This window comes from Antechinus flavipes, chromosome 6 (assembly GCF_016432865.1).
Source record: "Antechinus flavipes isolate AdamAnt ecotype Samford, QLD, Australia chromosome 6, AdamAnt_v2, whole genome shotgun sequence".
Taxonomy (NCBI): Eukaryota; Metazoa; Chordata; class Mammalia; order Dasyuromorphia; family Dasyuridae; genus Antechinus; species Antechinus flavipes.
Genome location: NC_067403.1, coordinates 227,451,464 through 227,470,317, shown reverse-complemented (window position 1 = coordinate 227,470,317; position 18,854 = coordinate 227,451,464). Strand labels below are relative to the sequence as shown.

The 18,854-nt window shown below is 36.6% G+C and overlaps 1 protein-coding gene across 1 annotated transcript; it reads left to right on the top strand.

The window, feature by feature from the left end:
* The first annotated feature begins 357 nt into the window (after positions 1 to 357).
* LOC127541043 (cleavage stimulation factor subunit 3-like) lies at positions 358 to 16,653 on the top strand. The gene is made up of 2 exons (XM_051966103.1): positions 358 to 573; positions 16,085 to 16,653. Exons 1-2 carry the CDS (start codon positions 547 to 549, stop codon positions 16,190 to 16,192), a joined length of 135 nt encoding a protein of 44 aa, XP_051822063.1. The 5' UTR covers positions 358 to 546; the 3' UTR covers positions 16,193 to 16,653.
* The last annotated feature ends 2,201 nt before the right edge of the window (positions 16,654 to 18,854 follow it).

Sequence of the window (18,854 nt, the reverse complement as noted above, 5' to 3'; positions counted from 1 at the left end):
GTTAATCCTTAACTAACTCAGCCGGTTTGGGGGTCAATTTCATCAGCCGTAAAATGGGAGGGTTAGACATAGACTCAACCCCTCTAGGTCGGTCTCCGTGATCTGGGAGGAGTCACCTCCTCCTCCTCCCAGCGAGCAGCTCCGCCTCCTGCTTCTGTCCTCTTCGGAACCGGAAGGGCGGGGTGAGGACGCCGAACGAGGTGACGTCAGGGACACTCGAAGTGGACACCAGCTCTCCGCACCGCCCCCTCTCCAGGCCCCTGTGTCGTCTAGGCGCCGCGTGAGGGCGCTGCCGGCGTCACGACGGCCCTCGGTGCCCCGGATGTTCTCCCTTCAGGCCCCTGACAGGGTCGGGGTGCCGCCATTTTGACTCCTCTCAGAGTGGGTGGCGGCGGCGGCGGGTGCTGGCGGTCCGGAGCCACCCGCCGGCGACAGGCACCTCGCCCGCTTTTTTTTCGGGAGGTGACTTCGAGTTTCCTTTTCCTTTTTTCCTTCTAGCCCCGTGCCGCGGGCCAGCTCGTACGCTTTTGCCAGGCACCCGGCGCGATGTCTGGCGACGGAGCCGCCGAGCAGGTGAGGAGGGGAAGCCGGTAGGGCCTCATGGCCACCATCCTTCTGCCAGAGCCCGGCCCGGCTGGTCCCGGGTCAGGGAGGGACGGGACGAAGGGACGTGAAGGAGACGCGGGCGTGTCTAGGTCGTGTTTAGGGGGCAGCGTGGGGGTGGGGAGGGGGCCGTGTCCTGACACCCCACCGAGCCGCGCGTGGGCTCGGAGGGGGCGGGGCCAGGCCGGAGGGGCCCACCCCAAAAGCAGCCCCGCCCCGACTTCGAGTCCTCCTCCGGGGACCCGTAGGAGCGGCGGGTAAACCTGGGGCAGGTGGCGGTGGGCGGGCGGCGGGAGTTTCTTAGAGCCACCTCTCATGGGTCCGGAGGGTGGGAGCCTCCCATGTTCCACCCTCCCATTCCATCACCTCCACCACTTCCCCTCCCCCCACGGGCATGGGAACATGACCGCATAAAGCGGGGGCGGCTGCGGGGGACGGGGACAGCGAGAGGGCGACTGCTGGGTCCGGAGTCCCCGGCCCTTTAAAAGAGTTAAAGCCCTTTCGGACCCCGGGGCCCCGGGGTTTGCCGCTATAGGCCGAGTTCAGGAGATGGTCGGCGTGTTTTTATTTGGGGGGGGTGTCATTCCTCCCCCCCGGGTTGTGGCCGGAGCCTGCCTGGGAGGTGCGAAGTGGAGCTTTGAGCTAGTTTGCCCCAATAGGAAATCACCGTGGAAATAAACGGTCAGTTTTCCTTCTCCCTTGACACTCGATTCAGTACTTGAAGTGCACCATAAAGCAGTTTCAACCAGGGTTTTTTTTTTTTTTAAGTTAGGTTTTTAAATGGAAACTTTTGAATGGAATTCGCTTTAAAATTTTACTTTTCTGCTCATTTTCAAGTTCAAGGAACTGTAATCTAGTGGTCTGAATGCTTGTGCACTCTAAGCAGCATTTAGCCATTTCTGTGGCTTTGGAGGGTTCGAAGAGCGAGCATTTCCTTGGGACAGCCTTGTAAACAATTTCGCCCCGGAGGCGGTGCTTACTAGGTGTCCGCAGTCCGAGCCTAGATTAGGTTTGGGCGCCTTTAGATCCGACCCAGCGCCGGTCACTAATGTGGAAGTCGTCACAGCGGCGACTCTCCCGGAGTGCGGGCGAGGCTTCCGGGCGGGGCACCCAGTAAGCGCCTAATAGGTACGCTGCAGCTTTAGAACCCAAGGGAGCAGGGGAGTCATTTCCGCAGCAAGCGTCTGTCCTAAGGAGAGAAGGTGGTCCTCGAAGACAGATTTGAAGCGTAGCAGAGTGAGGCAGTGGAGGGGCACTGTTACAGACAGGGTTTAGTGCGGACAAAGTGCAGTAATATGTAGAAAGGCCGGAAAAGTGGTCTGCAGGCAGATTTTTTTCTCAATAACATTTTATTTTTCCATATACATGTAAAGATAGTTTTCAACATTTCATTTTTCTAAGACTTTGTGTTCCCAGATTTTTCTCCCTCCCTTACCCCCCCCCCCCAAGATGGCAAGCTGTCTGATGTAGGTTGAATATGTGCAATCCTTTTAAACATATTTCCATATTTGTCAAGAAAATGTTGTGCAAGAAAAATCAGACCAGAAGTGGCGGGGAGGGCACCATGAGAATAACAAAAAAGGTGAAACTACTATACTTAGGTGAACATTCTGTCTCCAAAATCTCTCTGGATGTGATTGGCATTTTCCATCCCAAATCTATTGGAATTGCCTGGAATCACCAAATTGTTGAGAAGAGCCAAGTCCACCACGGTTGATCATCACATAATCTTGTGGTGTGCAGAGTCTGGAGGCAGATTTTGAATTGCTTTAAATAATAAGTTTTTAAAAATGTGTGTTTTAATCTAGAGGCTGTATGGAACCATTTCATTAGTAGAAGTGATAGGGTTAAATGTTTGCATTTAGGAGGATGGTTTTTGTAGCAAGTTTAGAGAGGAAGGACTGGAATCTGGGATTCAGCTTTTGCAATAGTACTGGAGGATAGGGGTGTATGTGGAAAGGAGGAAACAATTACAAAATATGTTGTGAAGGTCACTAATTGGATTGAGGGTGGAGATTGCTTACCTGGATGACTGGAAGAATGAAGTTGTCCTTAATGGCAATACACAAGTTTGGTGAAGGGAAATAGGCTAGCTTGGTAAAGGGACAGGTTTGTAGAGGAATATAGAAGATAAATTCCATGAAGGAAAGTAGTCAATTTAGTCATATGAGATTCGATGGAGCTCTTGGCTTGGTTAAGGAGTTAACCTGTCTAGAAATTATAATTGAACCTTTGGGCGCTGAGGATATTACAAAGAAAGAAGGCCCAGGACAGAATCTCAATTCTTTGGAACAAGTATTAGTCCCAGTTTATAGATGAAGATATTACGCCTTAGATGAACTGTTCTCATCCCACAAGAATATTTAAATCTTTCGGGGTTTAGATAAGACTTCCGCAGCTGGCAGACATAGGGAGAGGTTGAAGTTACAGCAAATAACCTGAACAAAATCAAGGAGATGTGAAAGCACAATATATGATTTAGGTGTGGCAAGCTTTGTCTAATTTTTTTGTAACATAGACTATATTAAAGGAAATTACATGAAGGAAAGGACAAAAGATTTTTGCACAGTTCTATGCATAAGCAAGCCATTTTTGCTAAGGGTATTAAGAAAGAATTGGAAGATTCCCAAATTCTCTTCAGGAAATTGTAAGCTACTTTCAGGGCATTCTTCCATTTTTGTTTTTTATTTTCAATGCTTTGCATCCATCCATTAATTCATTTACTTTTTCCCCATCCATTCATTCATTTACTTTTTCCCAGGCAATCCAGGTTAAGTAACTTGCCCAGGTTCATATAGCTAGTTTAAGTGTCAAGTGTCTGAGGCAGCATTTGAATTCAGATTCCCTTGACTCCAAGACTAGTGCTCTATTCACTTTGCCACCTGGCTGCCTCTTGCATGTAATTCATTCTAACAAAGTTAAAATAATTTGGAAGTTGTTCAGGCATAAAGAAAGATACTGATAATTCAATCAATTTGAACTTGGAAAGAGAGGAGTGAAGAAAATAACTTACCTAAGACAATATGAAATTATGGGAAGTATATGTGTAAAATGTTGGGTTTTTTTTTTTTTTTTTTTTCTTTTAACTGGACAAGAAAACAGTTGATCTTGGCCAAGTGTCAGATGTGCTAGTTAGGTATTATGTAAAAAGTGTGGTACAAAGTGTGGTCCTGTTCTGATTATATGTTGTAAAAGATCCAATTATATTGTCTCAGGTTATAGAGTACATATTTTTCCCCCCAAAGTGTTTGTGTTTTGGATTTCAGTGGAAGAGAGGGAGAAAGATTTATAGACCTTTTAGTCACTTGATGCTAAAAACTGCCTCAAAAATTGTTGACTTTTATGCAATAATTTGGTAGTGTTTGGTAATGAAATGTCATAAACTTTCTTAAATCTGGATATTAATTATTTGAAGTGAGTGGTGGCATTGTGTCTCTAAGTTGAGGGTCCTGTGGTTTAGGAGAGGAGTTCTGTACTAAGTGTCTGGAGACTATTATAACTAGGAGTATGTTTTTATTTCTGATCTCTTTATTAGTATTAAATAGTTTGATAAAGAAATAGTTAATTAACTTTTTTTTCAGCTCTTCATAAAGTAGCACTTTACAGGGAATCTGCTTTATGTGATTTTTATGAAACATCAAAGAATTCATAGTTTCTTATCTAATACTATATATTCGCTCCCTTTGCCAGAATATGGAGAAGTGACTTTTTGCCCACAGAAATCTCAGATTTTTGTGAGGAATTAGAGCAATTTTTGGTTTATTTTATTTTTAGACTCTGAACTAAAATTAGCAATCTGCAAAAGATTGAGATAGGAAACACCCCTCCCCCCAGGTTTTCCTGGCCTGTTATTGTGCTGTGTTCTGTTTCCTTCTCATCATCCTTTAGAGAAAATGCTTAAGAATGTATATTAAAAAAAAAAAACAAGTACACCATTCCTTTACCTTAGGGAGCTGTTTTGATATATAATTAATCAGCAAACAGTATTGAGGATTCCTAGATACTGTGATAGGCTGGAAATAAAAAAAACCAAAAACAAATATTGAATACTATCCTCCCTTCAGTTTTGTTTAGGAGATAACATCAATATGTGTAATACAAAATGTATATAAAATAAATATATGTTATTATATATATTATATAAAATTAAGGCACATTTGAAGGGAGGCACTATTGGGGAAGGGATATGAGAAATGTGGCTCTTGGAACTTTAAAGGAAATTAAATGTTCTTAGTTTTGACTGAAATAGTTGATTTTAATGAATACATTTTAAGCAGTAAGGTGTGTAATCTTGGTGGGAAGTCTTTGCAAAAATACAGGAGAGGAAAAGCATAAATAAATTACTAAGGGTTCTCAAGGACAGTTTTTGTATTAGTGAAAAATCAAGGCTTGCAAAGTTATTCAAAGGAGGGAAGATTTAAAACTACATGTAAATCATGAATGTGGTATTGACTGGAGAAAAAGATTACATTCTTAATATCTGTTCATCAGCATTCAAAAGAAATTTCAACAGTTCAATAAAACAAAGTTTTAAAATCTGACTAATAGAGAGAAAAAGTGGGAAGTATATGTGTGAGAAGAGAATGTTTTCTCCAGATTCCTTATAGGATCACAGATTTAGGATTTGAGGGATCTTAAGCATTATTTATTCTAGTCTTCTCATTTTACAGACAACAAAGCTAAGGCTCAGTTTAAAATAGCTTATCAAAGAAATACATAGTAAGCAATAGACTAGAATTAAAATGGAGCTTATATTGTGTAGTTATATAAGATAGAATATAAATATGCACATGTATTTGTACAAACAGATATCTTAAGTGTTGAGAAAAGAGGGAAATTACGAATTAAGAAGGAGAAATACTTCATGGATCCATGAATTGGATCCAAAGGATGGTTAAATTAGAATTATATCCACAGACGTGTAAGGGTCAGGAAAAAGGCACAAATGAGGAGACTTACAGGAATATTTGGAAGGATGGCAAGTAGTCTGGTGTGGAAAGTTTATGAAGGAAAATCCAAGGAATTTAAGATTAGAGGGGTATTGGGTCAAATTACATATCTCCAAGATGTCCTGTAGACATTTTAACTCACCATGTCCAAAATTAATAATTGTCCAAGTCAATCTTGTAATCATTTGTAGCTTTTCCTTTCCCTTATCACCCATGTCTAAACAGTTGCTAAGTCATCTGCTAAAGTCTAGGTTTTCATACCTCTTCATCCTTCCTTTTCTCTCATTTCTTGCCCTAGGATTATTATAAAGGTTCTATTTGTTAACATTAATAAAAATTATGAGTAATATTTTTATTAGCACTTTAACTGGGAGTAAGGTGCTTTTGTTATCTCCATTTTATGGATGAGAAGTAACTTGTTCAGCATCACTCAGCTCTTAAGTGTTTGACGTCACTTTTGAACTCAGGGTCCAACATTTTATTTACTGTACCATCTATCTGCTTTATTATTGGAAATAATAGAGGGAAGGCACCCATAGGATTTCAATTTAGTGTTTATTAAATGCCTTCTATGTGCCAGGCAATGAGGATACAAATAATTCCAACAGTAGCTTCTGGTGGCAGGGAGCTTACATTCCACTGGGAGAGAAAGATGAATTGGAGGAGTTAAGAGTGATGAAGTAAAATTATTTTAACAATATAAATCAGATTCTTTAGCTAAGGTTAAGAACTGAGAAAGTTAGGATTAATTACTTCATCAAAGACCAAGGTGGGTCATCGGATGAGATGGCAGAAACAAATGGTTAGTTGACTCTAAAAGGCTGAAGTGAAGGAAAAGGTAGATGTTTTAAGGAGAAATGAATGGAAGTTAAAAAGAACCTTTTATCTTAAAAAATAATGAGATGAGATTATTTGCCATTATTAGGGTAAATTTGCCATTGTTAGGTGTCTGAGAAAAGTAGAAAGGAGTGTGTAATAGTTACAATGGGGAATGGTATAGAGTAAACATAATTTTCTGACAACTATGATATGGGCATAACTAATTGTATTCTTTTCCCTTTTAATCATTTTAGTATGATAATTTAAAAATATAATTGTGAGTTCTTTAAGGAAAACCTATAAACAGGTTTGAATCCAGGCAACCAGGGTTCTTATCTTATTAACCTTTTTTGTGTCATGCTTTTGGCATCATCAGAATGTTTTTAAAAGCTTTAAATGAATTTGTTTTAAGAAACTTGATCTGAAAGGTAAATAAATACCAAACTTATGTATCTTCACATTTTGACTCCTCATAGCTAAAGCGAATAAGAACTGGGCCAGTGACTCCCTCCTTTTAACTATATTGGTCATCACCTCTCTGTAATTTAATTTTAGCAAGTTGCCAGAGGTTAAGTTAGGATTTGCCCAGTGTTGCACAGCCTGAATGTGGTGGGGCTTGAATCAGGCGACAGTTCTGTCTTCTAGGCAAGGGAATTCTTAACCTTAAAGAAACCGATTATATAATCTTGAATTAAAAATACCCGTTCTAGGCCATGATTCCTCTCCTATTAAAACAGTTGTAAATTCACTTTCCCAGAGAAAGCATTTTCCTGGTGGTTTTTTTTTTTAAGCTTTTTTTTACTTTCAGAGGGTTTTTAGGTAGATGAACAGATTTGTCAAGGTTAAAAAGTATTAGAAGTAATTGTTCTGATTTAGAGAACATAGTTCTAAAGTGAAGCCTTTGAGCCTGTCCATTTAGCAAGGAGATTTTTGTACTTTTGTAGAGCTTGAAAGTCAGTTTTTTCCCCTTTGTAAAAATAAGATGTTTTATTTCATAAGTTTTGTTTTTTTTTTTCCTTAGTAAATGTGTATTGTTGGAACTTCTTATTTCACAGAGCAGTTTTAAACAACTGTTAGGGCACAGCTCTCTGCTTCAATGGCATTGATAGAGCCATCTGATCAAATGTTTTATTTTGTGGGTATGACAATTGATGCTGTAACTTAAAGGAAATTAATTTAGTAAATAGATTTGCAGAACTAAAGTTAGCAAAAGCTAAATTAAAGTAGATTTCATTTGATTATAATTTCTTGAAAAAATAATTTCTTTTCTCTCTTTAGCAAAGAGTATTTTTAGTTCTGTTTTAACCACAGTTAAAGGAAACCCAATAATATGAAAATCAATATTTTTAGAACGACAAAATTAGACCATTTGTATTTCAGGATGACTCATTATGTGCTTTAATATCCTCAACTGTAAAGAGGCAGTATTTGCTCACATGATAGAACTTTTCTAAAGCATTCAAATTTCTTAGAAAAGAATTCTCCTCTCTAAACATCTATTACATTCATCATCTCTCCTCATTCATATCGGAACTATCCTACCTGACTTGGTAGAATCACAGCATGCTTGAAGGAATTGCAAATCAGCCTTTACTGACACAGATGTTGCTTGTGGATTGGGAATGAAATAAATTGGAGGCAAGAGAGAAGAGGAGGGTGGTCAGAGAATGCAACTGCCTCTCAGTCTCCTTGTATGGTTATCTTCTCACAGGAAGGAATCTATTCTTCTGGTCAGAATTAGATCCCCAGCAGCCACTAACAGGTGGTTCCTGTAACACTAGTAGATACATGATAAAAGATAATTTATTGATAAGTATATTGATTGATTCTTCATTGCAAATATTGCCTAATTTATCTGCTGTACAATTGAAAAAGCAAATTCACAGAATATAGCATGTTGTATTTTAAAACTTGTACAACATAGAGCCTAGATTTGGAATCAGAACTTTATTAATCAGTAAACATTTATTAAGTGTCTTATGTCCAGATATTGGGCTAAGTATAGGGATATATAAAGAGGCAAAAGACAGTTCCTGTTCTCAAGAATCACAGGAATCCTAGCTATAAGAATCACAGTCTAATGGGGAACACAAGAAACAAAACATATGAGAGGGAAGGCAGTAGAATTAATAGATGTTGGGAAAGACTTCAGAAGATGGGATTTTAGTTGGGACTTAATGGAAGCCAGTAGGCAGAAATGAGAAGGTAAATAATTCCAGATATAGGAATAGAGGGAATATCCAGAACTGAGAGATGGTGGAGCATCTTGTTCTAGAACAACTAGGAGGTCAGTGACACTGGATTATAGAGCATATGCTGAGAATAAGGTAGAAGACTGGAAAGGTAGGCGGCTAGGTTATGAAGGGCTTTGAATGCCAATGAATTTTGTTTAAAACTTGAGGCGATAGGGAACCACTAGAGTTTTTTTTAGTATAATGGTGATGTAGTTGAACTTGTACTTTAGGAAAATCACTTTGCAGGCTATTTCAATAGTTGAGGGGTGAGGTGATGAGTACCAGAGTATAGGTTTGACTGTGTCAAAGGAGAGAAAGGGATATGAGAGATACTGCAAAAATGCCATCCTTGATAACAGATTAGATATGAGAGTTAAGAGATAGTGAGGCATTGAAGATAATGTTTACAATTTCAAGCCTGAAGGACTGGGAGAATGGTACACTTCTACAATAATGGGGAAAGTAGGGCATAGAGGGTTAGGAGTTAAGATGAATTTAGGTGTGGATGTGTTAAGTTTAAGATGTTTACTGAACATCCAGTTTGAAATGTAGAAAGTTGAAGATCCAAAATTGGAGATCTGTAGAAGAGTTTTGAGGCAAGATAAGTAGATTTGAGAACCATCAGCATTTGAAATAGTAATTAAATCCATGGGAGCTGATGAAATTTTCAAGTGAAGTAATATGGAGGAAGAAGAATGCCTAAGGTAGAACCCTATTGGACACCTATAGTTAAAGGATATTCTCTGGAGGAGGATCCAGCTAAGGAGACTGAGGAATGGTCAGAGCGCTGTCCTAAAATCTTAAAAGAGTATCAAGGAGGAGTGATTATCAGTGTCAAAGGCGGCAAAGAGATAAAGGAGAGTAAGAACAGAGGGAAGAAAAAAAAATAACATTGCATCTAGCAATAAAGAGATCATTAGTAATTTCAGAAAGAACAGTTTTGGTAGAATAAGATTGGAAGCTGCTAGAATGTAAGATATTGAGAAAACGGTGAGAGGAGAGTAAGTGCAAGCACTTTTTGTAAATGGCTTTTTTTTTACGAGTCTTGCCTTGGCTGAAGAGATAATGGGACAAGTTAGTAAGGATGGAAGGATTAAGTGAGTATTCTTCCTCTCCCTGGGAATATTTGTAGGCACTTGGGAATGAGCCAATTGATGGGGAAAGATTGAAAATAAGTAATAAAAGGCAAAGTCTTTGGGAGGACACAGGAAGTAATGGAATGACTTGAACAAGTGGAAGGATAAGGAATAAGGATGCTTTATGTGATAATAGTGAAGGAGAAAGTAAAAATCATCTGAGTGAAAGATGAGGAAGAGAAGAGGGAAGTTAAGAGTGAATGGACCACACAGGTTTTTAAACCTGCCTCAGATACTTATTAAAGATCCATATGACTCCTGTTAAATCAGTCTGTCTGACCTTCATGATGACACCCCACCTGTAAGTTGCAATAAAAATCAAATGAGATAACACATTTAAACATTCCCTGGTAAATTCAGATTAAATAAATTTTAACATTTAAATGGCTTCTGTATGTGGGAAATATAAAGATAAATGACAGACCCAGGAAAACTAGATTATATTTTAAATCTTTCTCACTTGGATAAATTTGGTTCAATCTTCTGCTAGAAATGTTTCCTGATAACTTCCCAGAGTTGCTTCTTCTCAGATTTCCTTGTATTTACTTTATGTGTATTTTTATATTTACTTATTTTGTATGTATTAGTGCATAAGTGATTCTTCCTCTGCTATTTATAAGCCAGTACATCTTCCCTCACCTGCTCACTCAATCCTTTAGAATTTAGTTTTTCTTACTGGCAAAACAAAAAAGAACAAGGGTGTTTTGAGTAGTTAGATCTTAGAATCTATGAACTTGGAGTGGGGGGGAAATGACCTCTTTATTTCAATATATTTGGTTTTCATTATAATTTTATGTATTTTAAAAACATTCTGAGGAGGATTGATAGGATTTGCCAAACTTCCAGAAGGGTCCATGATACAAAACTTAATCCCTGGATTGGATATCAGGGATTCTTTACAGCTTTGATATTATATGATATATAATCTTAGATTGATGACTCCCAGTACCAGTAATTTCCATCCTTTTTTTAAAAAAGTTACTACATACTTCTTGTTTCTCCTTTGATTTCCCATCTCTTTCCTCGATTAACTGAAATCTTAAAGTTAGATATTATTAAAAATTCTCTTATTTCCCTGCCAGCCCCATCTCTCCCCCATTCCGGTTAACCAAGATTTATGCAGTAAAGCAGTTTCATCCTTCAAGGAGAGAACCTCTAAAACACTTTAACATGGCACAAAAATCCCTCCCTTTCCTTGTTTACCTCTCCTTTCTCTTTAACCTTCATTAATTAATGCTTTCATCCTCTTTCACAATTCCCCTTTTACCTATTTAACATTATTATTGATTAACACAGTTCAGTAGTTTTTGCCTAGCTTGAAGCTTTGTATATAGGTGCTTGCTAAATGCTTGTGGGAGTAGAGTAGCAAGGAGCCAGAACTACATAGCAGAAATAAAATGGGAGTAGAAAGAGAAGGGTCCTTGAAATGCATCTGGAAGGGCACTCCATTGTATAAGATTATTTGCTCTCATCAGGGCCCTTAGTTATCACTGGTCAAAGTATTGCAGCTAGCAATATCTTATTAAAAAGTAGGAAAGTTTTGAGAATAAAGTTAGCAAGTATGAACTTACTTTCAAAGCATTTTCCTTTTACAAGGAAAACTGCCTTTGATTCTTATAGTCCCTCTGCCCACCAACCTCTTTCACCCCCATAATCCTATATTTTAAATTGTTTAAACTAAGAATAACTAATCTTTACATAGCACACAATTTTTAAAAATTTTATTTTTAAGTATACATGTTTTACACTATTGCCCCAGCAGCTGTTTCAAACCAGGCAAATAACGATAGTGAAATAACTTTGTACACAGACAAAAATAACCTTGATTCAGGATTCAGTTAACAGAAGTTCTCACTAAAATCTTTTAGTGAAGATTTTGATGGCCTTATGCAGAAGAAAAAGTTCTGTGCCATTGATAAATTTACTAATTAAATTATCCCAGTCTGTTTAGTGAGTACTCAAAGTTACCGATAGCCATTTTGCTTCTGAAAATCTTAGACAAGTCATTTTTTAAATCAGTTTATATTGTTCTCAAACAAAAGACAAATTTTCATCAGTAAAATTTAAAAATTTAGTTTTAGTGAAAATTTCTTAACAGTTTAGATTCATCAAATAGAAAGAGTAGTCATTTAATTTTTGAAGTGTTGGAGAGAATTATTTCTCTAAAACCACTCCTAACCCTTAATAATGCTGCTTCTTTTACACTATTCAATCAACTTTTTCCTACTTTTGGTCTAAGACTTGGGAAAAGGGAGTGATTAAAGTAGATTAATTGAATACCCTTTTTCTTTGTCCAGTCGGTGATTCTTTAAAAATAGAATTCCTCTTGAACTTTGCCTTACTTTCTCTTTCAAAGAGGTTAGGCCTTTGCAAAGGATGTTAAAGGGATTTCAGAGTAGGACAGTGATGAAGTATGGGAAAAGGTTTTCTATTTTAGTGGAACCAACGATTTTAGACAGTATAGCTTTTTCACCCAAAGAGAACAAGACAGACTTAGTATACTTCCAATTTTTAGTCCTTTAAGCATGTAAGTAGTATTTCAAATTGGAAAAATTTAGTGGAAACAGGAGTATCAAAATGTGTAGTATAGAATGGATTTAGTAGGCTGATTTCTCATTCTGAGTCATTTGCCTATTTATCTTTTGGGAATAACATTAGGCAACAAATAGGTGAAGCAAGCAAAATGGTGGACTTGGAGTAAATAAGACATACATTCAAACTAGGTGTTTGATCCAGGGCCTTTCTTCAACTTCCTCTCAGTTTTATCCTCTGAGAAATAAGGATAATAAAAGCACTTATCTCGGTGTTATTGTGAAGATCAGATATTTGTCAGATTCTGTCATTAAAAGCACTTCATAAATACTAGTAATTATATTTATCTTTATGCTATTTCCTGTATGATCTGATAACTTTTAGTGCATTCTCTTGAACGATCTTTCCAGATCTCCTATACTATTTAAATAGAAGAAACCACCTGATAGTTGTTGATATGAAATTGTACTTTTCATTATTTCTCTGAAATTATCATCATCTTTCTTTATGTGGTACCTTTGTATTAACCTAGTAGTAATTAGGTTGTTTTTGTTAGTTTCATGGTAAGTTTTAGTAAAGATTTTAGTGATTATGAAAGTAGTATTATCAGATTTTGATTTTGAAGCATTCACACAGACCACTGGCGCAAGTTTCTCAGGTTTTATGACCCTCTTTGAACTCTTGACTTGAGCCATTTCACTTTTGACCAAATGCTTTGTTATCTACATCTCACTTTCTGTTATCGGCCTTCTTTGCAACAGATCATTTAGATGGTTAGCTTAAAGCTTAAAAATATAATACATGATAGCATAAGGTTTTCTGTAATGAAAGACAGGTTCTTCCATTAGAGATCTAAATTTGGCATCACGTTAGGTTTTTATTATAGGAAAGTATTGAATTACAATGCTTATGCTGCTTTTCATCTGTTCCAGGAGTAAGGAAAGCTATCCTCTAATCATGAAATACTCTTGGTAGTGGAGAGAAGAAACCTTAATTTCCCATTAACTTCATTTTCTCATTCAAGAACTTTTTTTGTGTGACTAGTATTAGGAATAATAGGAAAATGATTAGACTAAGAATCTGTAGTTAAAATGCAATAAAGAGAACTTCTTTTATTGTGGACCAGTTTACTTTTTATTAAGTTTACTTATCAACATTTGAGGCATTATCCATTTTTTACCAGGAGAATGGGAGACGAGGTAGATAGACAGCTCTTCTTTCTAGCCAGCCACAAGGGGAAAATAATTGATCATTTTATTGCTGTTTCTTAAAAACTACTTAAGTATATTCTCCTGAGAATATTATTTTCCACACACATCTTATCAATTAACTTTACATATACTTTGGGTTTGGGTCTTTTGTTTTCTTTAGTTGAAAGTGTTCTTTGTAAGTTTTTAAGTAAAGTCAGTGCCCAGTTAGTTTAGGGCTTTGAACAACCTGAGCCCTTTGACAGGTTTTCCTACCCTTAATTGGATTGATACTGGCTCCTAAGTGACTGGGGGGAGGGGTAGTAATAGGGAACATTTTTAGGAGATTTACTTGGCAATGAGTTTGTCATATGTAGAACTGTAGCCTCATTTTGAAATATTAACTATTAGATACTGGATATATGGGCAGCTAGACAGGACAAAGTGCTAGACCTGGAGTCAGGAAAACCTAAATTCAAATCTGGCCTCAGACACTAGCTGTGTGCCCTTGAGTCACACACTTCACCTTGTTTGTCTCATTATGTTCATCTATAAAATGAACTGGAAAAGGAAATAGCAGAACATAAAGCACTTCAATATCTTTGCCAGTTCAAGTTCAGTTGTTTTTCAGTTGTATCCAACTCTTCATGAACCTATTTGGGGTTTTCTTGGTAGAGATAAAGGTAATTTTTACTGTGTTCTTCCCTGCACCACATAACTTCTCAATCTTTGCCCGTGAAACCCCAAATAGGCTCATGAAGAGTGGGACATGATTGAAATTTCTGAACACCATTACTGCCATTGAATATATAAGGAATCTTTGTTTTCCCCAGCAGATTTCCCTTTCCTATTGATGTGGGACATATTCTATATAAGAAAGTTTTTTAACTTTTTTGGATCCTTGTGACAGTCTAGTAAAATCTGTGGCTTCTCCCTCCTTCTCCTCCCCCATTCAGGATAATGTTTTTAAATACATAAGATGTTCAGTCATTTCAGTTGTGTCCAATTCTGAAGTGATTTAGTAAATGTCTCAGGTCAAATTTGAACTCAGAAGATGTCTTCCTGATAACAAATTTGGCACATTTCCATCGATCCATCTGACATGAAACAAAGAAAAGCTATAGAAATAACTCATCAAGAGAATTTTTAAAAATTAAATTCATGGATCTTGGATTAAAAACCCCTACATTAAGCATATATTCCTTCATATATGATGGGTGGGGTTGGGAGTAGAAGGCAAGTCCAGGGAACTGGAATTGTTTGGTAAAGCTCTCAAGTTTTTTAGTAGTGTTTTAGTATGACCCTGAAAAGTTTCTATTATGTGAGATTGAACTGTGCTACTAAGGTAACCAAAATGGACTACTTTTTTTCATATTTAGTAGGAAGAAACATTTTAATGTGTTCCTTACTTAGCTAATAGCCAGAGCAAGTTTGTTTCTTAGATTTATTGACTGGGAAGAACCTTATAAATTACTTTGTGTGATTTTTGGTTTTTTGCAAATGAGGACTCTAATTTGGTGGGCAAGTCTTTAAATTATTAGAAATATATCCTGGTATAAGGTAAAAAGTGCTAGACTTTCAAGGTTACCTGAAATAAAATCCTTAGTTAACTAGCTGTATATTTACCTCTGATTCACCATTTATAAAATGAGGAGATAAGCCCTCTCACAGTTTTTAGGAAAGTATTTTTTCAGCATAAATGTGAATTATTTGTAAAGTTAGTCTGACTTTCAACTATTGGTCATACTGTAGATTTGTTCTCTTTTGTTTTAATCTTTCAAATGTTTCTTTCAAAGAAACCAGTTTTTTTCTCCCAATAGGAGAATTGTGTCCTAAAATCCTTCATTGGCTGTTATCCAAGTTTCTTTCCTATACTCTCTTCTCCTTTTATACTATCTCCTTTTGGAATCTCATCTGGTACCTTGGGTTTAATTATTATATCTGTGCCAAGATTCTTAGGTCTGTTTATCTAATCCTGATTTCTTCTCTACCCTCCTCTTTAAAACAGAACTAAATTTTTCCTTTCCCTTTTTTGCTTTCCTTCCCCCATCCACTCAATAAACTCTAGTGGCACCTTATTACCTCCAGGGTCAAATATAAACACCTCTCTCTGGTCTTTAAAGGACTTCACAACTTGTCCTCTTACTTTCCCCTTAAACTTAAATAAATATTCTTCTGTGATCCCAGCAACTCTGGTTTCCCTTCTGCCTTCCGTCTCCTGGCTTCTCTGATTTCCTTTGAGACTGTTAGAATCCTACCTTCTACAAGAGACAATTCCCAGTCTCCCTGTCTGCTAGTGGTTTTCCCTCTGAGATTACCTCTCATTCATACTGTATTTATAGTTTTTATACAAAGACAATTGTTTTCATCTTGTCTTCATCTTGTCTCAACCATTAGAATATGAATTTTTTGAGGGCAAGGACTTGCTTTGGGTGCTTAGGGTGATGCTTGTCACAGAGTAAGCTTTTAATAAATCCTTGTTGACTTAGTATCTACTTTACATAATGGAACATTTTTGGTGCTTTAACATTGAATCCTGGGGTTTATATGTTGTAGATTAAAAAATTGGCACTGGGCTCTTAAAACAGTAATTTCTGTTCATTATCTGTTTTTTTCCCCCTTAGGCTGCTGAATATGTCCCAGAAAAAGTGAAGAAAGCAGAAAAGAAATTAGAAGAGAATCCATATGACCTTGACGCTTGGAGCATTCTCATTCGAGAGGCACAGGTTTAGTGATATAGGATTACATTTCCTTCTCTATGGGTCCAATCACACTCTTTGGTTCTGGAGTAAATATTTACATAATCATAATATTGTAAATGCTATTTATTGGTTTTTAATTTTTAGAATCAACCTATAGACAAAGCACGGAAGACATATGAACGCCTTGTTGCCCAGTTCCCCAGTTCTGGCAGATTCTGGAAACTGTACATTGAAGCAGAGGTTAATATTTTTTATTTTATTTTCCTTATATAACACCCAATAGGAATTGAAGTTTACACAATAGTGATAGCAAATAGCAAATTAGGAACATAACCACAACTAGGACAAGGAGGATTTAAATGTCTCTTGCCTTTATTTTGTAAAATAGGTATAAAGGAGTAATTAAAATGAATTCTGAAATTTGGGTCCTTCACAAGCTGATGATTGTTGCATTATGGAATTGCAACAACATTAAAACAGTTTCAATGGTATTGGAGTGCTTTAGCCTTTTATTTACTTGTCGTGTCAATTTATTGCCTCCTGTGTCATTTATTTAGAACTCATTTTTTCTTTTTGTTCCTACTTACAAACTAAATATGAATGGGCTTATGTGAAAAATCTGGAAATGTTAAACTTAGTTTTATAGCATATTTGAGTGTCTCCAGTGATGGTGTGAAACACTGCTTTGGACACAAATGATTTTCAATTTAAATTTCTGTATTAAATGTATGGGTTATCAAAGTATTGTAATCATTTAACTTAATACAAAAAGAATTTCATGTGTCTTGCGTAAAGGTTAATTTTAAGATGAAATAAACACATTTATTTTTCTAAAGACACAAAATTTATACAAAATATACTTGTAGAAGAAATTCCTGAATTTTTATAATAGCCATAGAAAAAGTTTAAATTTTATTTAATATTGGGACTGAAGTCTTGTTTGTCAGTTTAAAATGTGAAGTCAAGGCAGTAGGTTAAATATTAATGAATTTAGTCATTTGAAATTGATTTTTATAAATGATTTAAAGTCCAAATTAAGTCACAAGTTGTCTATCTTTTAACCATTTTTATTTTGGATAGAAACTTCTCAATGTAAATTCCTAGCTACACTGGAACCTTTTTATAACATGACCTCATCATGTACTATAACATTTACTACAACATGAGTCTCTTTTGGAGATATAGTTACCAGAAGTACTGAAAGGACTTTATGATAGCACAATTTCCACAACATGGCCTCTAAGGATAGCGTTATAGGGAGGCTCCAGTGTACTAATTTCATTTGTGGTCTTTTGAATTATATTACTTTGCAAAATTTGGAAGAGATTAGTTTAGAAGAGTGTGAACATTGTGTGTGTGTTTGTGTGTATGTATATGTATGTGTGTGTGTGTGTGTGTGTGTGTGTGTATGTGTATTAGACACATACTTTATTCGCGTCTAGTTGCATCTATTCTTCTGCTTCACATGCTCCAAACAAATCTTTGAAGAAAACTCGCTCATTCTCTGGTAACATTCCTTCCCTTTTAAAACTAAACCATCAGATTAGACTGCCACAGATACAACAGGTGAGTGAATAGCCCTATCTGAATTGCAAACATCTTTGCTGCTCTCTGTCACTCAGTAAAGGAAGGAACCTGGAGCACCTGAACCTGATCTGCATTGCAGTGCTGGCTTTACAGAGAAACTAGCTTACATGCAAGCTCATCAGATATGATTGTATATCATATGTAATGTATTTTCAATTGTGGAAATATGGTAGTTCTCATTGTATTAGAAATACTACATTTCTGCCACTCACCTCCTGACAGAGAAGTGATGAACTTAAAATGCAGAAAGACATACATTTTCAGACATGACCAATACGGGGATTTGTTTTTGCTGGACTATGCCTCTATATCTCAAGGGCTTTATTTTTCAGTTTTTTGTTTGTTCCTCCTCCCCCCTCTCCCCCCAACAGAGGAGAGGGGAGTGGAAAGAAGAGACAGATAAAAATAACTTTTTTAATAACTTATTTTTTGGAAAATATATAACTTTTAAAATGTTTCTTAGATATTGAGACAGTAGGCAAACATTGAAATTGGGAATTGGGGAAAATTTCCTAACTCATTAATCAGGAAAATACACTATAGGTCCTTACTAAGGATATTGAAACCAGCTATTAAATATAAGCCACATTCTAAGGGAATAAAATGTTTTTTCAAAATATCTGCAACCAAATTGAATTACTAAGGAGATTTTAAAAACATGGTTAGACTCATTTTATGGTACTGTTCAGAACTGGCCATCCTTTTATTTGCCTCAGTAGTTTTATGAAATATTTACTTAAAATTATTCCTGTCAGGAAATAAGGTTGTTTTTTTTTTTTAACCACAAGACTAGGAAAATTGTGTATTTTGTGGCATCATTTGCTTGGTTAGGAATTAATATAGTATATTTTCTTATTCAAAAAAAAAACAATTATTTCTGGGATTTTTTTCTCTACTGGCGCTCAATTTTTTTTCTCAGACTTGGTATTTAATTTTTACACTTACATCAGAATTAACATATTTTCTTTGGTCATCCCACATAATTTGGTATTGATATTCTTGAGTGGCATATATGATATTTCAACTTCTTAATGTGGTAAGGGAAAATTCATAATACGTGTTAAGCTACTTTAAATTATCATAAGATATGTTATGTGTACTTGTA